At 41.1% G+C, this 23,639-nt stretch overlaps 1 protein-coding gene across 1 annotated transcript in view; it reads left to right on the forward strand.

The window, feature by feature from the left end:
* ptprsa (protein tyrosine phosphatase receptor type Sa) overlaps window positions 1–23,639 on the forward strand; it is a gene marked incomplete at its 5' end in the record, with an annotated part of 122,664 nt that overhangs the window by 76,843 nt on the left and 22,182 nt on the right. Inside the window, 11 exons of the mRNA XM_079220982.1 lie at window positions 592–709; window positions 8,388–8,981; window positions 10,041–10,135; window positions 10,506–10,756; window positions 11,072–11,159; window positions 12,116–12,325; window positions 12,587–12,750; window positions 14,336–14,347; window positions 14,688–14,803; window positions 19,234–19,281; window positions 22,925–23,022. Of these exons, the coding sequence (XP_079077108.1) occupies window positions 592–709; window positions 8,388–8,981; window positions 10,041–10,135; window positions 10,506–10,756; window positions 11,072–11,159; window positions 12,116–12,325; window positions 12,587–12,750; window positions 14,336–14,347; window positions 14,688–14,803; window positions 19,234–19,281; window positions 22,925–23,022 (1,794 nt within the window). The remainder of the gene's footprint in view (window positions 1–591; window positions 710–8,387; window positions 8,982–10,040; window positions 10,136–10,505; window positions 10,757–11,071; window positions 11,160–12,115; window positions 12,326–12,586; window positions 12,751–14,335; window positions 14,348–14,687; window positions 14,804–19,233; window positions 19,282–22,924; window positions 23,023–23,639) is intronic.

Genomic DNA, 23,639 nt, shown 5'->3' on the forward strand with positions numbered 1-23,639 from the left:
TCAACTGCAGATATATTTTTTCCCAACAAAGTGTACCCTTATTTTGAACCCCGATTTGAAACCCAGTCCATCTGCATTACGTGAAGACCATCTCAAGTACTAGACAGTACTTATCGCTCATTTACCTTTATTGACCTCCCCCATCCCTCTGCCAACCAGCCTGTTAAAATCCTCATTCTGCATTCGTTCAAACCTGCTCCCCTGAAAGATTCATTAGAATTGATCGGCAGCCTCTCTTTGAAGAGGAGTCAAGGAAACTTAATGGCTGAGCTAAAAACTGCCAGTGAATGGGCAGGATGTATTCAGCATGCATTTATCACAAAGTTAAGTTGTCGATTGGAATATTGCTAAAGGAATGAGGGCGCTACTCTCCATTTACATCCTTAATGTCCCTCCTCCACCTTGGCAACTCTAACAATTAACTTAATGGAACGATCTCCCACTACACAGGGGAAAACATTACATTTAATGCATGCCTTGTGAACATTGAGGACCAGGAGCAGTTTAAACTGCTTGAAAGGGGGTCAAATCATAAAAAATTCAAGACACATTTTGACATTTTCCTGTCCATCTCTTCCCTGTCTCCCATAGGAAATGGTCATTGGAGGACTCAAGCCAGACACCACTTACTCCATCACGGTGGCAGCGTACACCACCAAGGGGGATGGAGCCCGGAGCAAACCCAAACTGGTGGTGACCAAAGGGGCAGGTCAGTCCTAGGATCAATTATATATTTATTGCTTTGTTTACAGAACATTTGTTTATGCAGAACTAAAGGTAGCATATTATTTTTCAGCATGTGGCTAAAGGGTACTTTGCTCAGGGGTTCCTCATCATTCCCATTTTGATTCACATTGAAGAAATCCTCATTTAAAACCACATTATCGTGCCTTTATTGAGCCAAACCTATTCAGAAGATTTGGAAAAGCAGTCATAAACATTGGGCATTTTTGTGTATAGGCATCCTATTGAAATGTGTTATGTTAAACTTTTGTTTCAGAAGTATATGTTTTGAGTCAAATTTTATTTTTTCATTCTGAGGTACATCTGGATTCAAGAACAGTTCAGTCCGTTGAGTTGATGTTTGCTTTTACCAGGGTAGTATTTATTATTTGAATCATGTTCAAAAGACTATCCACAGATTTTTAGAGATCAAGGATGTGATATGAGGTACGTGGTAGATTTTTCAGACAGATTATGACAGCTTGAAAACCACTGTTGAGTCATTGGTTTGAGCTTTAAGGATAAAATATTGGAGGCTAATGCATGCACACTACAAAGCCTTGTCTTCTTCAGTTTTTTCCATCATTACCACCAGCAAGCACACCCGTTTCACCGGGCCGCTTGAGCCTGTTTGCAATAGCAGTTACCAGGAACATGATCTGTGAAGAATGCGAATGTGAAAGATTGGACCGTTCTTTTGTTTGAGCATCTGTGTCGGTCAGCTTTGGGAGGCTCCAGAAAGCCAAGATGTACATAACTGCACTCATACATGTATGTATACACACACACATGCTTACATATTTACCTAGTCACTCTCACATACTCATGAGCACGTGTCGTCTCCAATACCGATCTCACAAATACATTATATGCAGACCGATACTGTGGCAAAATCATGAACACCAATGGATGCACACACAGGCACATTCTCGCAACCCAACACACACTAACAAACATAGGCAAATTTCCTAGATCCTGACAGGTGTGTGTGTGTTACAGGTGTCAGGGAGTGTGACGCTGCCAAAGAGGCTTTAGTGAGTGCTGACACTCTCCATCCTCCTGTCAAGGTTGGCTGACTGATGTGCCAGTCTAGCGCACTCTGTCTGTCCCTCAGAGGGAAAGCCTTTCCTTTGTATTATTGAAGTGTAAAGAAATGGTTTATGCCAGGGGCCAAGATAAATGAAAAAAGGAAGTGGGGAGAAGCCGTTTTCAGAGATGAAGTGGTTGTCCCTCTTGTTCTGATCGATGCGAGGATGACCTAGTCCTAGTGCAACTATTCTTAACCAGAGCACCATCAAGTGGGACGCATAAGCACGGCCAAGGGGTTAGATTTAATAGAAAATATATATTTGAGTAATTTACAAATTTTACATTTACCATGTCCATGTTTTTACTAGACATAGAAGCGCTGTGATTTTTGGAGAAGCGCCGCCTTTCCTTTTGGCGCCTATGTAAACCAACTGGGCTTATCACACGTGATCTTCGCGATTTTTTTTCTGCATGTCGCAAGCAAATCTGGCAAGATTACACACTAATGATCTATTATAAACGATAAAACATATATATGATATAAATGATCTAGTCGTAGTGTCATTGCTGTTTGTGATGATGGTTCTTAAATTACGTCCTTATTTAATATATTTATCAGTTGTGTCTAAACAGCGAGAAAGAAAGAGAGAGAGAGAGAGAGAAGCCAAATTGCTTAGAGAAATTTGCATCTGATGTGGTCTCAGGCTACTACTCGTGCGACATCTGACGTAGCGTGGCACTTCCGTGTACTGTGAATTCAATGTTGGCGAGCTAAAATTCCCCCGAATGCAGTGAAACAAAATGGATCTGTATTTGAAAATAAAAAGAGTGAAGTGGGAGACAACTCTATGCCAGCAAAAGCTCTAAAGCGTGTGGTAAAGAAAAATGACCCAGAATACATTAAATTTGGATTCATAACGGCTGGCAGTGATGCTGAGGCGAAAGTTGAATGTGGTTAAATCCTGTCAAATGAGGCGCTAAAACCATTGAAGCTCCAGAGACACTTAAACACAAAGCACCAGGGATGTTAGGAAGCCCAATGAATATTTCCTCAGGCACAACAGAATGTTTCCTCATTTATTTGGGAAGATGGCTTTAAACACAAGCACAAACAAATGTTTCACAATCATTTAATTATACAATAGGATCATATTATTAAAGACCTTTCTCATGTTAGACAGTGTGCCAGTCAACAACCGCTTCTTTGGACTCATTTTAATTCACTCTAGCTGAATTCTCAATTTACATTAATTTAAATGTATAACTTGTGCTACACACAAACGCACAAATACAAAAGTATTTGTCCTAATTTGACAAGGTACCAAATGGAGTACAGTAAAAATGGATCTCAACATATATCAGATTGGTCTAATAACCCAGATATAGTACATGGTGCTACAACATGTGTGATGTTCACCATACCCTTGTGTAAACCTATTCATAAATGGGAACACTTCAATAGTGTGATGCAAATAAATAAAACAATTTATTACATGAATGTTTTTGCTATTCACTTTTAGCATACACACAAACACCCATAACTTATGCAACGACTTTTAAAATCTTTTTTTTTTTACAGACAAGCATGCACTTAAAGTGAGCAACTGTCCCCTGAAACTATGACGTCTGACTGATGTTATTTTTAAGAAAAACATAAAGGCCCAAAAAGTGACATCAATATAGAACATCATGACAAATAGACCAGGTTTGAGAGCCACTTAAAAGTCTTCCAGACATTGTAACATACCTCTCTGGTAGTTTCTTGTATCGCAAAGCTTCCAAAGGAATCTCTTTTGGATTTTGTAGGATAGAAAAACAAGTAGAATTGTGCACCTATTTGTGTGTCACAGACAAACAATATTCATTCTGTGGCTGTAACTGTCTTTGCTTGTTGAATGAAAGCCAGGTTTGAAAAGAGCCTTTTCATGATTCATACATTCCATACTCTTGCTTTGAGAAACAAACTTCAGCACAGCCAACGTGAGACAACCTTTCAGAGGGGACCAAAGGGAGTTTTTATTGACAATAGATTACAATGTTTGTGTCTGAAAATGTTACTCCACCATCCCATCTGCACATTGTGCAGTTTTTCACTGGGCTGAAAGGAGCAGCAATCAATAACCATTCTTTTTTATCTTGTTTTCTTGCTCAGACTAGAGTGGAAAATATACATTGTCCTCTATATTAACACATTTTTTGTAGATCGAACCAATCAACAAACTCAAAACAAATACATAACATTCTAGATGTAGCCTACAATATTATGTTAGTTACCCAGCACCACTAACTTAAGATCCCCTGAGTCTTCTGTCCAGTGCAAAGGGTTATGGTTGGGTTTATCATTTTAAAAGTTGTATTTGTGCTCTTTGTAATTATTTTAAAGTGGTTTGCATTATACATTATAGATGGTTGTTAGACCGGCACTGAAGATATTGTCAGGGTTTCCTGTCCTTTCAATCTTGACAGCTTACAAACAGCCATCCCCTAACCTCACAGCACTTCATTTAGAGTATTGCATCCTGTGAAAGGATGCTTAAGGTTGCATTGTGTGTGTGTGTGTGTGTGTGTGTGTGTGTGTGTGTGTGTGTGTGTGTGTGTGTGTGTGTGTGTGTGTGTGTGTGTGTGTGTGCGTGCGTGCGTGCGTGTGTGTGTGTGTGTGTGTGTGTGTGTGTGTTTAAAAGGGTGTGCATACTTTTTCCAATACTGACTGCAGACAGCTGACTTGAAACATAAGCCCTGATCCTCTCATTGCATGTTTAGTAACATCCGGATTGTTAATTTTGTCCGGTCAGAAATCATCAATGTAATAGCCCGGTCTCTTTTCCTCTTCCTCCTCTCTCTCTTTCTCACTTCCTAAATAGCACTTCAACTGGGCCATGTGAAATGTGTTGCAAACTTGGCTTCATGGCATTTCAAACCCAACCAATTACTCCTCTCCATGAACCTTTGACACATAGACACAGATACACTCCTTCAATACGCTAGACTAGATTAAAAGCAGAGGGAAATGACGATGGAAGAGTGATGGATTTGTCATGACCTTCAAGGTTAAAAAAGACCCTTTACACCCACATGTCCTTCAATATGTTCAGCCTCTTTAGGCTGGCGGTAGCCACTGGTTAATCAATGGGAGATTTATTTTCTATCGTAGAGGAGTGCCGCTCAAAGCACAGAAGCTTACATGTGAGGTGTCAGTTAATACAAAATATGTGCACCGTGGCATTTGCACACAAGCAATATGTATTGTGTTTTTTTGGACATATATTGTGTTGTTAGTGTGCAAAAGAGAGGCAGGAAATGAAAAGGAAACCTGATCGCCGCTTTCTCAATCAGGCTGAGTAAGTGTCAACAGCCGGCTGTTAATTCTGTGGCTTGATGGGAAACGTGTTGGGAAGCCCACAAGGAGGGATTGAACCAGGGTCGACCCTGAAATGGACATAGAGAGAGAGGGATGGAGGCGGTTGGGGAGAAGGTTGGGAAATAAAAAGGGGGATTGGGCAGTGTGCAAGGGGAGAGGGATGAACTCTGAGGAGAGGGACAATCAAAGTGTCCAAGAACCACAGAATCACTCAGGTGTACACACACACACACACACACACACACACACACACACACACACACACACACACACACACACACACTTCTACCCCCTCATATCCATATTGGGCCCTATTTTCAGCAGATTGCTCCTTGTCCCCAAGTCACATTTATCATTCCACATTCACTCATTTTTCACCCCTTCACCATGCCCTGGTTATCTTTCTCATCACCTGTAGCAGCACACTTGCACACAAGCTTAAACAAATACACTGTGCACACAATGAACAACCCCACCTCCTCTTCCCACCAATCTACTTGCTCAGTACCCGTGATCCTTCTCCGCTGTGTGCACTGTTAAATGTACAAATAATAAAATAGTTTCAGGGCCGCAAAGGTTGTAATGGATGCATTTGGGAGCCTGTTGAGGTTAGAAGCGAAGCACAAAAAATTAGAATTGAAAACACACACACTAACACACACAGACACAGACACACACAGGATCATTATCTCTGATTCTATTTCCTTGATTAGTGGTGAACATGAAGGCTTTTAAATGACACCAAGCTGAGCTATAGTATGTAGCCAGAGAGTATTAGGAGCATTCGTCTCACCCAACACTCGGCGCCCCCGCCTTTCCATTACCGGCAAAGACTCAGCCGACTAGCCACCATCCACCAACCCCCGTCTTCCTCTAGCAACAGCCCTCAGAAAGAAGACCATTAGCAAACGGAAATGAACAATACGAGCATTGGGAGTGGACTGTGTTGAGTGGAGTGTGCGTGTGCGCGCGCGTGTGTGCTTTACTACGGGCACATTATGACTTGCATCTTGCCACAGGAACATGTACTATATGTAGGTACATGAACACAGACACACACACACACACAAACACACACACGTACAATGCTACTATTCCACTGAGAAGGCGTACGTTTGCCTCAGACTAATGTTTCCTCCAAATTACTTTAAGTCCATACTTGGCAAAAAGCCAAATACTGCTGGATGCAGGTGCAATGGTGTGCTGGAGCTGGCTGCAAACCAGCACCTACTGTATACCATCACACACAGCAACACATGCATGTGTTTACACACTGCCCATTATGCAAAAAGGTACACATAAGGACATAAAAAGACAAAAATTGTAAGAAAAACTGCTCAAATAGATGCTGCAATATGAATGCATGTATAGTAACGCTTAACAAACAGTGGATGTATAGTGATGAAGAAGACAAATGTATCCATATTTGTGGCTGCTTAAGATAATGATTACATTTATGTTACACATTCAAATAGAGTTAATCATTTGTATTCGGCTTATTCAGCATTTTTGATTTATGCTGAGACAGCTCTCACTGCCAGGACCAACCAATTTGCTGCCGACCCAGTTTGCCGACCCAGTTGGCAAGCTTTTTGAATCTGAACTATACAGAAATTGCCAATCTTTTCACAAATGGTCTCACAATATCATACAGAGGCATGAAATGATATTGATAATGGTAAATACACTAACAGTGTTGTTTATATCATTCATCCATGTGGAACACTTTTGTAATATGTAACCTTTCAGCTATAATGCTGACCCTGTATTTATTTATAAATGTATCATTGTGTGTTGTTAAATATTTTCCCGTTAATTTTGGTTACAGATTCACTTTATTCTTAAATTCTCTAAAGCTTCAATAGGGAGGTTGATGGTAGCAGACTGCGTAAGAACAAAAAGACCTACAGCACACAAAGAAACACAGTTAGAAAAATCTATAGAATATATTTATTAAGATTTTCTGTTTAGTATTATTTCTCAGATACACTTCCTTTTTTCCTCCACTCATACTGTCCCGTTTCTTAGAAAAATAATATCACTTGACTAAAATGTTATTTACTATAATCTTTTTTCCCTCCTTATAGATTATCAGGTAACCTTGGGCCTCTTTAAAATGGAATTTTTCCTTAGATAGAATTTGTTTTTATAGTTCATATTTATGTTACACTAAATGGAACCATACTTTCCATCATGAACATCATGCTATATTGAAGTAAACGTGTGATTGAGACAGATTTGTGTGTTTACAATGTTAACTGAGGTCAAAATATATTAAGTAGGTGGCATTTTCTTTAAGACTTCTTTACAATCAGACTTATTTTTGCAACCAGAGAAGTCGCTCCTGCTGGCCATTAGAAAGAATGCAAGTTTAAGGCACTTCCGCACCTTTTTCACTTCCTGTGACTTCCCGTTCACAGACCCATGGCTTCACTTTGCACAGTTGCATATAAATTGTCTGCTTGCCAGCTGTTTAGGGACCATCTGTGAATTGAGGCTACAGAAAATAACCCCGGTTACGAGTACGTAATTTACAGTGTACACCTGCAATTGTATCCTCAGTTGTATTTGACAGCTATCTGTCCTGCCACAGTCTTGTATTTCTGAAAAAAAGGGGGATGTAGATAAGCGAGTCAAAGATGGAATCTATCTACAGAGAGATGGGGCTCAAGTGTAAATCAGCAACACTCATCTCTCTCAAAGCTTTGACGGCAACTTGAGAACTAAAGGCTTCCCATGACTGCTGCAGCCTCCATCACACGGATGGGGCCTTAAAAGTAGAGTTAAGATGAGACGTTTGTCATCCATAAGAGCAGCAAAACTGGGCCACTGTGAAGAATGGTGTCTAGACCTCGAGTGTAGATCATCCATTTTACAACAAGAGATGACTCTTACAGCTGAAAGAGGCACTGTTCTCTGCTTAAAGTTTTAGTGATGCTTTGCCGTACCAATTTTGGCTGGAGCTTACATGTATCATGAAATGGTAATGGGTACAGCGATCACTCAAGAATTTAACGGCTCTGAGGATCTTTGACGTTTCCATCTAACTCAACCTGACTCGGTTTTAATTTCAACCATCCATCAGATAACACCAGAACAAACTATGACTGTAGTGTAGATTTTGTAATCTGTTTTCATTTGCTATAGTAATTTGTAGGCACTCCATGTTCACTCTTACAGTATTGTTGCATATTTTTACTTTAATCTTATTCAACATATTCATCTCTATATAACTGGAAAATACAGAAACTAAGATGTCTTTTATTTTTTTGTACAGTGCCTGGTCTTCCTTATCTGTCAGTGGCACAGGACTCAGAAACATCAGCTGTGGTTCGCTGGGACCCTCCAGATCTCACCAATGGCATGGACCTGCAGGGTTACCGGCTCCAGTTTGGCCGGAAAGATGTCTCTCCTCTGGCCACACTGGAATTTGCTCCCCAAGAACGACAGTACTCTGTGGGGAACATTCACCGGGGGGCCACTTACCTCTTTAGAGTCTCAGCCAAGAGCAGGGGAGGCTTTGGGGAAGAGGCCGTGGTAGAACTCAGTGTGCCCGAGAAGACGCCAGGGGGATACCCTCAAATTAACGAGGGTTCTAACGTGACATGCTGCTCAGTGCAGTTGTCCTGGTCTCCTCCCGTGCTGGCGGAGAGAAACGGGGTAATCACAGAGTACACTTTGGCCTTTAAGGAAACCGGTGCAGGAGGAGCACTGCAGGAGCTCCGCTTTCCTCCCAGCCAGTCCAGCTATGTTCTCAACAGCCTCAAACCCAACTCGGCGTACGATGTGAAAATACGTGCACACACCATTGTAGGTCCAGGGCCCTACAGTCCGCCTATCCAGTATCGGACGGTGGCCTTTGATCCAACAGGTAGGATTTGCCTATTTCTTCTCCAACCCGGTTGGCAGGGGGTTGGAAATTGGCAAAAAAAAATCTGCAACAACACAAAAATGAAAACTGAACCACCCCCTCCTTCAACCATCTCCACTTCTCCTCAAGAAAGAGAAAAGATTGATATTTAAATAGCTTGCCGTGGGATACTCACTTCACTAACCCAAACAAGGTAACACAAAGTCACTAAGTTATAGTCAGTCATTTGATAAGGAGGAGAGCAGCCTAGAATTTCAAGGTAAGTGCTGTTTGGTCAGACACTCCCGTCAGTCATCCTTGCAGCCCTTTGCCAAGCACTCTCACGCAGCTAAAGCCATCTCACATCCCAAGTGTTCAATCAAGGTAGGACCTCAGTCAACCCCAGTCACTCCAAGAGTATGTTTGAATTATTCTAAGAAGATGACAGAAAGCTGATTTTGGTTCTTTATTTAATTTTGGGTTTTGGGTTTGTTTTGAGATATTCCCCCCTTCCTCACCCCTTTCCTTTCCTAATTCCTCCTTTCCCCTTCCCTTGTCCCTTAGTGGGACAGTTTGTGGCATGGCATCCCCAGATGCACTGCTAAGGACTGTTGGCATGCTGTGTTTTGAGTCTGTCTCTATGCCCGTCTGGCAGCACATTGGCAGTGTCAACCCAGACTCAGTGGAGGTGTAGGAACAGTTGGCACTGCGACCTCATGGGTCAGTTGTTAATCCTCAAGTGGCCATGGGTTCAAAGACAGTGTTGAGATGGGTTGGCACTCCCCATGATGGCTAGCCAGTGGGCACACCCTTGTGCTCCATGGGTTTGTCATCCATGAGTCTTACGTGCTGTGTGTCTTAACCAATGGCGTTGCCCTTCTCACGACCAATCGCAGCTCACCGTTACACTCACTCTTCAACCCAAAGGAACGTTGCAGAGGACCAACAGCTTTAATTTATTTTTTTAACCAAAGGTTCTTCTTTTGTTTCTCTTTCCTTGGTCCCTTTACATATTCTATTTACTAAAGATGCACTGTCTTTGTTGTTCGTTTTTTTTTTTTCTTCTATTCAACTCAACAGATGTTCCAAAGAATTTCACAGTCAAGTGGGCCACCAAAACCACAGTGGTCATTGCATGGAAGTTTTCTGAAAGCAGGTCTCCATACAAATGCACGGTGAGTTTAATGTAGGGCAAACACACACATTAAAACTGTCAGCTCAGTTACTTAATATAATAAACATTCCTTAAAATCCCTCTCTGAAATTTCAAACAGATTTTCATCGGTTTCATTTTGATTTTACACTTCTGCAATATTTTAGTGCATTTGTTTATTTCAGTGCATTAATTCAACTCCTAATCATTCTTATTTCCAACTTACCCAATACCTAACTCATGTAATCATCACAATACACATGCATTAATACCTGTTTCTATTCTTACTGTCATCTCTACCACCAATGTATTGGCCTACTACCTTGATCATGCATCCAACTATCCCTCTTACCAATTGTCAATCACATTTCTGGTCCATCTATTATCTCTAGATTGAGTACAACCGTCAAAAGATGGATGTGGATGCCAGGCAGATGAGGGTTCTCGTCACTGGGCTAAAGCACAACACCACCTACGAGTTCAGGGTGACCTGTCAAGAAAGCATGGATGGGGGACCAAGACACCGTGTGGTTGCCAAGACGGCACCTCTCATCCTGGTGAAGAAACCCAAGCTGGACATCTACGCTGAGCCTGACAACATGCTCACCATGTCCTTCCCACCGGTGGATGCCAAGGATATCAAGTGAGTGAAGCTTGCTGAAAGATGGGTTCTGCAAGATCTGTCTGAATTATCTTTGAGGGTTGAGGTATTTATGTTTAAGTTTGAGATGTTTAGAGATGCGATGTAATATGGATTGAGATCTCAAGATGTCTGAGATGTTGGATTTGGAAATGAAGCTTTAGGATTTCTGAGACACTTTGCTCAACCTCTTGCAAGTATTGAATTTTCACTTAATTTTCCTGTCAACCATGTGACGAATATTTTCATCTCAACAGCATACAATAGCAATTAAGTTTTTTGTAATTTTTGTAATTTACTCTGGTGCTGTGTTTCCAGGAACTTCTATGTGGTTGTGGTGCCACTTAAGAGGACCGCAGGATCTGTCAAAAACCTAAAGAACCCAGATGAGATGGACATGGAAGAGGTAGGATATTTTAAAAGCAAAAGATATTAGCCTATCCTGGCTGAAAATGATGTATTGGGTCAATATGGTATACTAGCTCAAACAGAGCATACATAAGCATCTTTAATAGGAAGGTGCAACTTAAACTCCAGTAATACATTATTTTTTTTGAAGAAATTATATTCCTTTCTCTCTACTGGCAACACTGTGCGTTTCTGGGGAGGGATTCAAGAGACACTTGGTTGTGTAATAACAGTTTCATATGCTGGGCAAATTGTATTTTGCACGCCATGTACCAGACATGGGCACACACAACACAAACATAAGTACATCTCAGCTATGCTAATTCATGCCCCCAAGCATGCAGCAGAGAGGGAATTACACAGTCTTCTCCCACTCCTACCATCTTGCCATAGCTCGAGGTCACCTTGAGCGCCAGATCAACAGCAACCATCCCTATTGGATTTGGGATTACACACATTTCCTCTGCTTAGTGCCTGCCTCTGTCTGCGGTTTGAAATGAATGAGAGAGGTTGGATGTTGGGGGGGTTGTTGGAGTCTGATTAGATGGAACATTGTCAGAGACTTAGCAGCTGTTTCAATCTAAGGGTGCAGTTACCTCTACTTTGCTTTCTTTGGTTTCTGTTCGTTCAGTTAGTTATTGTACAGAAAAATTAAATCCACAAGTTATTTATTTATTGGAAAAATGTGATAACCTGTAATCCTGTCACATTGTAAATATTATCAGTGAGGGTAGGGTAGTTCATTTATTTATTGGCCATACCACATACATATACAGTTCTCATAATTATTACTGATGTCATGTTATGTTGTGTGTTCCTCTTTTTTCTTAATTGAAAGCATGACAGTATCAGAGAACATTATTAGACCAGACATAGTTGTTGTATCAATAGAAACTGCAATAAGAGATTAACAAAATGAACAAGGGTAAACTAATGCCCGTTTACATCAATCAGCTGTTGCGGGAGGTGATCCCAAAACGACGTTCACGGCGTCAGCTAGCTCAGCTGGACCAGAGGAAGCCCTTCATCACAGCCTGCTTCAGGCAGCTGCCCTCCAGCTTCACGGTGGGATCTGACTACCGCCACAGCAGCTGTGAGAACAAGCCTCTTGAACCTGGCCAGGAGTACGTCTTCTTCCTGTTGGCTGAACTCAATGCTACTGGGGTGAGTTACTAGTTTAGCTCAGCTCCAACAGTTCAGTTGCCTTACTTTTAGTCAATTGCTTTTCGTGGGAGTGGAATTAATAATTAATTTATGTTCATTTAATCCTAGTTCACTTAAGGTGCGTTCATCTGAATGAGTTTTTGCTGCTAAGTCCGGGTACATTCAGTTCACTGAATTTCATTCATCTTGTGCATTTACCACGCTGTAACCTGGACTGTGTTTAATCTGCTATGTAAACTTCTACATGATCTTTCTGTTCAGAAAATGTTTGCTACCAGCCCTTATACCGACACGGTGATGACTCCCAAGTTGGAGGTGAAACTCCTGCAAGTAGAGACTGGTGACGGACTCATATGGGTGGTGGGCCCAGTCCTCGCCGTGGTCTTCATCATCTGCATCGTCATTGCCATTCTCCTATACAAAAAGTGAGTTGGTTTGGGAATTGCAGATTTTGTGGAGAATGTAGTTGGACCTCGTGGTTTAAAATAACATTGTTCAACTTCAAATGATAGGCAATAACACTCAGGGTTTGTATGCAAGGCACTGAGTGGCTAGTATAAATGCTTCATTCCGGAAACCTTTACAACCATTCTTTTATTAAGAAACCAGGGAATTAAACCCTTTAGCTTTGCATTGTTAGTGCCTTGTCCCACCCACTGCTTTACACAAGCAATATAACTGCAATCCATGTTTTAACTGAATTACGGTAACTGTGCTGGAAGTATTTTCTAATTACAGCAACACTCAATGAACATGTTCCTGTCATTTGATGTTGAACGAGTTATTTGCAGTGTTCCAGTGGAATGGGGCTGTTGGAATATAATTGCATGTTAGGGAGCATGTTGAAAGGGGGGCTGTATGTATATCTGCATGATATTAAAAAAAACTCAACAGTGTTGCATGTAAATATGAGAGAGCTTTTCCTCTTAAAAAGATGGTTGGGGGAATTGAGGTGGTTGGAGAAAGGAGAGAGGAGGAGATTCTTTGAGATGGTGCTCAATAACTGAAATAAGAATGCTACAATCTCCCAATCAAGGGCTGTCACAGATATGTATTTAAGTAGGTATATATTTCAAATATGAATACCTTTTTCTTTAGGAAATAATGCTCCGTAAAGTTGTCATTCCAATCTTGTAAAAGTTACTTTATAGTCATTTTGAACCGTTATTGCTTTAAGATTTATGATATTAATAATATTTCAGGAGCGTGTGAACAAGGCAGCTTTCCTCCTTTTCCAAGTCTAAATAAATGTACTATTCCTCATTGTGTCCTGAGGTTTCCAAACATCCATCTACAGTTAATATTTCCACAATTTTTTACAGCTAGTTGTAGCTTAGGTCTCAGTGACTGGCGAGGTCAACCTACATACCAGGGAAGATCCCTGAATTATTTCACGGGGTCTGGTGTGAGCAACACAAGTGCAGACTGCTACTGTCAGATGATCCTTGAATGTCTGACCTTGCCTTACCTCAGTCTTTGTGGTTAGGGAGAGTAACATCTCTCCTTGGATCTCTCTCTCTCTCTTCTCTCTTTTCTTTCTGTCCCCTCACTCTCCCATCTCCCTCTCCATCTCTCCCTGGTGAATAGTGTTTCCTGGGTCTGCCCTTGGCCCTGACATTCCCCTCACCCATCTATATCTGCACCCTCGCACACACACATAAGCATGCACACTTACATAGGCACACAGAGACAGGCTCACGAATGTATGCACTTACTTGCACATTTTATTGAATGCTCACTTGTTCTCACACACTGATACATGTGCACACACACACACACACACACACACACACACACACACACACACACACGCATGCACTCACCTCGTCCAAATGCTGATGAGCTTTATCTCGCGTTTTGCGAGCCTAGCAGCGACCCCTGTGAATTTTAAACTGCTCTCTATTGATTTATCTCTCTTCTTGCCTCCACCCCTCTCCCTTTCTCCTTGTGTGTTGTGTTTTCACCATCTTTATATATTTATTTGACTCCTATTGCTTTCTCTGGAAACAGCAAACCTGACAGGTAAGGTTTAGCCACACTTTATTGCCTTATACAGGGGAAGACAAAATAGCTTGCCGCAGCAAAAAAAGATGCCTTTAATTAGTGAAGGTGAAAGAGAATTTTGCGCACCTGATACAGAGATTCTCAGCTTCCCTGTTTTTGATTGGGTTTCACTCAAGTGTTCTTGACCCGCTGACTTATCAGCTGACTCCAATCGATTATCGATTATCAGTCGATTAGAGTTGAGTCGTTTAGGAATCATCATCAGTAAGAGTGGTGACTGTTTTTCTTGCTCATTAAAAGTTGTTGTATTCTTGTACGTTTTCCCCTCTTTCTACTTTTCGTTTGTCTTGCTTTGCAGCCGCAAGAGAAAAGAGTCAGAGCCACGCACAAAATGTCTGCTGAACAATGCAGACATTACACCCCACCACCCTACAGACCCTGTGGAGATGAGACGCATCAACTTCCAAACTCCAGGTACAGGAAGGACACACTACACATACATTGAAGAACATAAACAATCTTATTGGAAAATTGAGCAACCTACATAGGTGAAGTTTAACAGATATACTGCATTCACAACACGGTTGGCCAAATCTGTCCACATTGAACTTTCAGTAGAATTTTTTTGTGAATGAGGAAGTTCATGGTATCATGTATTTTACGCCGTGGGTCAGGGTTTATATTACATTGTGCTTACGAGAGACTGACTAGAGATTTTGGACACACCTGTACAACGTAGTCTCAGCCTTTTACCTAAGCGCCCCCCATCAAACACAAAATAAATAGACAAGTAAAAGCACAAGTAGCTCTGCATTATGAGTACATCATGGATTATTGAGATATAAATAGTTAATGCTCTTTATTTATACCTCCAAATAACTGCTGAAAGCTGGCCTGTTAAAAAGTCTGTTATCTTTGCGATGTCAGTCGTGAGTACAACATGAGGCCAGTCCAAAGGTTTCAGTTGGAAAAAGAGTTTTAGAAAAAGAAAATGTTTTTTACATACAAATTCATGAAGGTCGTTGTTTCAGTGACTTTTACAGACAATTTTTGCAACCTACTGAAATGGAAAGCACATTTTAAAATTTGGCAAATAATGTTGGTTAGCAGCAGCTCTGATCCCACAAAATCGTGTCAAAAGCTCATATTGGCCAACAATAAAGACACACACCTAGACCTTAGACAGAACATGTGTGCAGTTATCTCTTTTAATATACACATAACTTTCATCGTGAAAGTCGATTGTAAGACTGCCACACACATGCGTACAGCCTACACAGAGATTAACCATTCGCACATGATGCAACTTGAAGTTTAAATTTATGCTGCAGCAGTTATGATATCGGTGAAGTACTCCCACATCATTCTGTTTGACATTATGTGCCTTCCATAACTACCTGCAAGCCATGTATGTATGTGTGTGTGCCATGTCTTCATATACCAATTAGCCATGTATGAATAACAAACAGTGAGAAAATAATGTCTGTAGTTGGACTTATTGTTTTTATGTTGAAAACAAATCCAGTTTTTACGTTATCTTGGGTTTTGACCTGCTTTCTCTTCTGTCTCATGTTCCATCTGATTTTCATCTGAGATTATGCCCGGTGTTAACAACAGAGCACATTCGATCCCAAACTCATTCTCTCTAAGGCTTCTCCATCTTCCTCCTTTTTCAAACCCATTATCTATCGGTCTGTCTTTCTGTTATTTAGCCTTCTGTTATCTAGGCCACAATGCAATACAGTTTGTTGTAATCAGTCTGAGTTATCAGGGTTTTTTGTGTTGTATTTTTATTTGTGTATATATATATACTGTATATATAAATACAAATCACATGGGTGTACAAGTAGCACATTTCCTGTTCCGGAAACCTCTCATCCTGACATATTAGAGGTCAGTCACCTCTGGCTAAGCACCATTGATTATTGTTGGTTTTCCACAAGGTGGTATAGATTGTGTTATTTCTTCAAGGACTTAATTTGACCGAGGATTGAGAGAAACATTTTGAGGAACTTGCACTGTATTTCAAATGTTCTCACCTGGCCCAGCTAATGGGTTTAAAAGAAAAAACACATCATCCTGTGTTCCCCCGTTCCTCCTCCCTTTTTCTTCCCTCCGTCTTTCTGTCTCCCAGTTCTCTCTCCATCATCCATCCGTCATCCACGGCCAGTCTCTGCTCCATCAAAGGGCTCAGATTTCAAAATGGAGCACTTCTCTTTATCTTCTTTGGGAGCCCAGTCATGCTGCCTGAGTTTGTATCTTGGAGAAAAAAATGACTTATTTACTTGAGAGACACACGGCATGCATAATTGGAAGTTCAATGCACTTCTCATCTTTATCTTGCCTGGTATTCAGAGCTCTATCAGTGGTTCTGTAATGACACGGTTATATTGGCCGTTCCTGGTATTTGTCTCTCTGACTTCCAGCACTTTCCTCTGTACCCTTAACTGTCCTCCTCCGTTCCTTAAATTATAGAAACTCTTGTTACAATCTGACTTCTACATAAAGTTCACCACTACATGCTGAGAGTCCTCTTTATACTGTATGACAAGCCTTCTCATTCGACAGCCCTGTCGTTGTTCCGCAGAATTGAACGATGTCGTTATCTCTGCACCCGAGGAAATTAATTGGAATGGACATTTTAGCCCAATTAAGTGGGCCGGTGAGCATTTGTGAACATCCCCATCAGCTAATAGCGACCATTGTTCAAATGAGCATACTCCCAGTGCACTTATCCACGGCTTCTGCTATCCAGCAGAGCATATGCCGCATCGGCAATGTGTGCTCAGTGACCCCTAGTGCTGGGGAACAAAAATATCTTTTTGATTAGGCTTCCAATAAGCTAAGCTCGGCCAATGCGTTTCAGAGAGAGTGTGTGCATTGTGTGTGTGTGCTTGTGCATTTCTGCTTTAAAGCCTGTAGGTCATGTGACAGCCTCACAGTGACATCCCATAACTCCCTGGGGCGCAGAGTGGCTCGTTTTGTCATTATCTTCATTGGTGCCCGGGGTTTAATTGTCAAATGGGGCCAAAGTAATGAAGCAGCACGACTCAGTGGATATCTACTGTCTAACCCCAACCAAGCCCCATTTTGCTACAAGTACTCAATCTTTTCCCTCTCTCATATTTTTTTTTTGTCTTTTTTTTTCAATTTCTCTGTTCCCCTTTTTACAACTGTACTCTTCCTGGGATTTCAAGTGAAAAGATGGTTAAGTATAACATTGACATTTTATATATAGATAATTGTCAATGTTATATATTATATTATTATATTATGTATGTAACTCTGCAATACAGCATCGCATATGGCCCTTCACACCGCCATAATTCTGTCAGAGGAAGTGACTTCCACATTTAAGCATGTCAAAATCAAACACACTTGCGAAACCCACAGACACCAGCCAATCGCTTCCATGCATAAGCAACATACTTGTTTCTCCAGATTACAGCAGCGTCTGCAACAACCGTGCCCTCCTCCTCACCAACAGTTCTGTCGAAACACACACACACACACATAAAGATAATCAGACACGCTTGTGCTTCCCTCCTGCTGTGATGAATGACGTTTGGAGACAGTGGATCTGAGCACCCCCTGCTAGGTTTAATTAGTCATTGTCACAAATCAATTAGAGAGAGGGGGATGTTCGATGTCTTCATCTCTCTGCGCTCATTTGGCGCCGCTGGCCTGACGTCCTCTCGCTAAGACGTCAGTGCAGGGTAAACCCAGCGAAACTCTGTTTAGCAACTTATAGTTTGCAGAGTTGAGATTTGCAGTGTTTTAGGGCTGTCATACATCCTAGTCATGTTAGTATTTTCCAATATTCCTCACGCTTATTTTGGCTACCAACTGGGATTGTTGTTTCACCTGCCTCTTCACTTTATCAATGTTTTGCTATATAGGACCAAACTTTTTTTGTAGGAGAACAGAGTTTTTTGGGGAAAAACATATTTTTTGATTTTGCCCGCATATCAGATTTCCTTGCCTTTTGATTTCTTACTTCTTATCCATGCTCGAGAACAAATTATTTATATTCTTTGGATAGAAGTGGCCTTCTTTGGGTGATGTGATGACTGAGTTGTTAATCTGATTTCAGCTTTCAGCCCTGGCAAAATTTGTTTTCCTCCACTTGATGGGCAGCTTGGCAGCATCCCATCAAACTGCATCTCTTTGCCTCATGCCCAGTTAACGTTGTCACAGATGGCTCCTTTCTGCTTGAAGGGCTGAGACGACCTCAGTCTACTCGGACATAGCATCGTTGGCTGCAGCCTCAGAGGACTTCTCTCTGGAGCAAATATGACTTTGAACCATCACGGCATTCCTCAGAGCTCTGTCTCCAATCAGCTGTGGCTCCACAGCTGTCAGCCAAGAATGTGGACACTTTTCCACACCTTTCATTCCCAGTGCCATTGCCTCAGCAGCAAGCCTCTCTGAAAAAGGAACATTTCAGAGTTAGTTTTCACCAGGAAACATAAGCTGGCTTTCGCTTCTCTGTGTCTTTCTCATTGCTGTCAATGGAACGTTCCAGCTGGTGTTTTTAAAAGCTTAGAGATAGCAAATCAATTTTCTTATCCATGATGTCTATGACCGTTGATATGGGGCTTTACAGAAGGGTTTTCTCAGCAGGCTGATGCCCTTGGCTAACCAGTCTGTAGCCTGTAGCTGATCTGATCTGAAAATGTAGCCCACCTTTTTCTGTCTGTGTGGCGGTCTGGCCTCAAGTCTGTCAATCAGACCTCTCTGTGAAGGGCCTCAGTTGACTTATGGTAAACTGTTGGTCCAAAAGAAAATCCTTTGTGTCTTCCTTTTATCATTTTGCACACTCTTATATTTTCTTTTACATAGCATTTTCTGTTACATTACAACCTTTTGAAATCATTTTCTCTTATGTTTGCTGTTCTTTACAGATTCTGGTCTAAGCAGTCCTCAGAGTGAAGCAGATTTTGACTATGAAAGTTAGTCTCAATGCTTTTAGCATTTGCGTACCAGCTTTTTTTTATCTTTTTTTTTTTTTTTTTACGCTCGCTTGCCTTCATTTACAAATACATACAGTAATTTGCATTTGTTTGTTTTTTCACATTATGCAGCACAAATTCAGCACTAATTAATTTGATGTTGGTTACTTATAGTATACTGGGCTGTTTTTTCCTTTCCTTTAATTGAATGTCAATCACGATATTCACTTGGGCTGTTGGCTGTGCATTAATCCACCATGCATAAATAACCTATGTGATCACTACTGCTGATGTAGAGATGGGTGAGAGGTGTTCTTTTTGTTTTTCAGGAGTACAATCTCTGTTATCCCTCTTTCTCTGCCTCCCCTTCCTCACCTCCTTGTTGTTGTTCTCCCTTCTTCCTCCTCCTCCTCCTTCACCACCACTGCTCCATTTCCATTCTGAAGTAACAGGGTCTTTTCTGTGCTCAGAGATAACGAGCAGAATTAATTAAAGCGGTGGCAAACAATGGCTCGACATTTGATCACCCCCTCTCGCTGCTCACTGCAAAAGAATCATCCGGGAGAAAAAGCAGAGTTTCTGATTTTCCTCTTCCCTCTTTTCCCCCATTTATTTTCTTTGCTTACCCACAGTCAGACGTCTTTCCTTTTATATGGAAATATGCAACATCATAAATAGGCTTTTTGAGAGAGACTGTTTTGGCTTATCAAAAAGAATCATTATATTTCTCAGGCGCATCGACTGCGGATCGGGAAATTGTATATGTGTAATTAGACTGTAGTTTATTTTTCCATGTTCATTGATCACGCTGTTGATAGCAGTGAATAGCAGTCAAAAGCCATCGCTGAGGGGGCTCGTGTTTAAGAGAAGGATGAGCTTTTGAGTGGGGGTAGGGAATAACAACAATGTGTCCTTGAGTTACTTTGCTTGAGTACGGGTCTTGGATAAACACTGCAATGTGCCGTGCTGTCTGTAAATGACAAAAAGAATAAGAAAACAAAGTAGGCGCATTCGACTCATTCGTCTTGAGAACACAACACATGGATGAGGATGGAAAAGAACACTGAGAGGGAGAACTGGTTGCGCAAACAGATGAGTTGCTTAGCTATGAGGTTCATGTGTGAAGACATGGCATCTTATAGGGATATATAGCGTTAAGTTTCTGTTGTAAGGATTCAAATAATTGTCATAGTTTCCTTAAAGCCTTTCCCACTGGCAGTGCATTGTGCTTTATTTGGCTGTATATGGAAACACGTTGGCCTTGTATATCGCAACGTGTACCAGGCACCTGTACATGTAGACAGTAAATAATGTGGGCAGTAAACACAAACTGAAAGGAATTGCTGGAAGTTGAGTATATCAGTAACTCACGCACACTCACAAATACACATAGAGACACACGGAGTAAACTACAAAACCACACGTACAAACAATCTTTGATCTCCACTCAAACAGCCCACTCTTGTTCTCTCAAGGAGAAGTGAGGGCCCCTACTTTGCATACACATTTACTTATTCAGCTCATATAGTCTGATACCTTTTCCCTTTGAATTCGAGGCAAGTCAATTGACAATATTTCCTCTTTTTCTTGATGCTCATCTCAATGAGTTCCCGCACCACAAGTGATTAATAACTCAGTTTCATTCTCAAGTGATTGCACCGCACTCTGCATGCTTTGTCAGCTCATTGAGAAACTGAAGTATGAATAAATAAACACACAGTTCTGTCCGAATACATTCATATAATTTGAGTTTACCTTCCACAATTGTGTTTCAGTTTATGTAAAGATATTGAAAAGAAACAGAAATTCCACACAGGCTTTAAACATTTAGTTGAAGCTATTAATTCCGTAAACATTTGTAAATGATGATGATGATCATTAAGAAGTGCATGAGTGTTTGTCAAGTAGGCTGTTAATGCAGTGTGTCCATTCATTTTCGGAAGGATGTCACAGCATCCAGTGTCATCTCCATTTGTCTCATGTATGCATTGTAATCTGTGTTAATCTTCATGTAATTGATGCCTCTGCATTGTTCTGTCAGTGTAAGATAAATTACCATTACTAATGAAGACTGTCAGCGCAGAGAGCTGGGCTCCCTCTCTTACGTGTAACAAAAGCAGCCAAAACATCAGTGACCCCCTTGACATTGGGGGGCGGGGGGATAGTAAGCATTGTGAAAAGGGGGAAATTAAGGATGGTTAATGTGATTATGCCGATTTGCACGCCCAATTAAGCCTCTGTAACTTTTTTGTGTGAAGAGCTTTCAACGTGTTGTCGACTTTTGACCTCGTCACTCGGCAGGAAGCGAGACCCCTTACTAAAAATATGAAAGCATTAAGTATAGCCAGGCTGCACGCAGGGACAGAGCCACAATCTATGGCCGCTCCATATTCTATTACATGGCCTCAGCATTATGCTCCTAAATGGATTAGTGACTGGAGTGCACAGACGTGCTGATAATATTGTAGCATCAGCGACACAATATCCAGTGGATTTTGGAGCGAGCCGTGAGGAAAAAACTCACAATTTCCCCTCACAATTGAAAAACTAGTTATTTCTGGGAATTGCTTGGGATAAATGTCAAAGGGAACTGGAAGGAGAACATAGTGGGCATGCAACTGTGAGTGCTTTTTTGTGATTTCGGAAGGTATGGGGTGTTCATCTTGGAGCCAATGTTCACTGTGTTTTGTTTTTGGGAACCGACAGATGAAGTAAATAGTAGAAACAGCAGCTTGCTTGCTTTGCAATGGCTGGAATGGAGCAGCTCACTGTGTCACTCAACATCACTCACACTCCTAAACCTCCTTATCCCCCTCCCACCTCCCTCCCCACGAGCCCCCAGGTCAGGGCTCCGTTCTTGAACACGCGCCTTTTTATAGCGGCAGTCAACAGTCAAAATTGTCACCGAACGACACAGTACAACAAAGACTTACAGGATACGGATACAGTAGTACAGTATCCCTTTGGGATATGTTAGATCTGACCCAGACAGATTGTTTCAGAGTTTCTCTCTGATCTTTCCTTTTTAATTAAGGATTGTGCAGAAAGTAATAGTATAGTATTCAAGTATCAGTAATAAGAAATAACTTGAATTCAACAGAAGCATTCCATTGATTCAAAGACTAAACATGGACTGTTATGTTTCTTGTCTGTGATCTCACCATCAAAAACTTTGTTGTCATTTTTAACTAATTTCCAAATCTATTAAAAATGATTGATTTTTTTCTCTGGATACACTCAGAAACATTGGTCGTATTGGTCCGCCTATCGATCAGCATAATGACCATTGAGCGAATTGATACACTTTTGTCTGTGGGTGCATACTATCAGCTTCTTTAGAAGATAACCAGCCCTGCTCGACAAACCTAGCTGTGTTTGAGCTCTGGCCTGGTCCGATCAAGTGCTTATAACATCACCAGTCTATACGTGTTCACTGTGTGTGACATTCACCATGTTCTGCACATGCTTCCCCACCACTAAAACCCAACTTCCATTGTTATGTAAGCAACACATTCTTACCTAAAAATCAGGAGTTCTGTGATGTTTTGAGTTTTGAACTTGTGTGACCTCTCTGCTGTGTTAACACATTTTCTATTCCCTCTTGCCCTGTGTGGAAATTCTCTCTCACCTTTTTGACAATCAGGTATGATGAATCATCCTCCCATCCCTATATCAGAGCTGGCTGAACACACAGAGCTTCTCAAGGCCAACGACAACCTCAAGCTCTCCCAGGAATATGAGGTGAGTGGGCCAAAGGGTTCAAATATCAGAGTTCATTCAGAGTATTGAATCCTGTCTGATTGTGTTTTCATTGGAAGGGGACACAAGACTCCCTTCATTCCTCCAGGGAAATGCCTCGTATTTCTTCAGATATATTTGCAGCCTCTCCATGGCAAAACAAGACAATTGTCATTTTTGGATAAAATATCCCTTAGAGGGTTGTTGCAACTCCTGAGTTGCAGAATGAAACCTCAAATGAAACCTCAAATTCTTTGCTGATTAAATAAATCATATGATTGTAGTGCACTCAGTCCGACATCAGCATCGTACTGCTGCCAAATAAAAATGTCCTTTTGTGACATCTAAGATGTGTGTTTGTACTTGAAAAATTGGATAGCTGCATTCAATTGAGAAAAACAAGTTGAGGAAATTAAATCTATTTGAAAAATCTTGAAGACCAGAAATTACAGTCATTAACATTTACTTAAAAAATGTAATTAACATAACGGCTCTATAAGGGGTAAAATCAGTGATTTGAGATTCTTCACACACACACACACACACACCAGTGAACTAAGTAAAGATGATCTTTCTTCCAAAATGGAGATATACACTGGTGTACGCACAGCTCAACTAAT

Source organism: Taurulus bubalis (genome assembly GCF_910589615.1).
Source record: "Taurulus bubalis genome assembly, chromosome: 7".
Lineage (NCBI taxonomy): Eukaryota > Metazoa > Chordata > Actinopteri > Perciformes > Cottidae > Taurulus > Taurulus bubalis.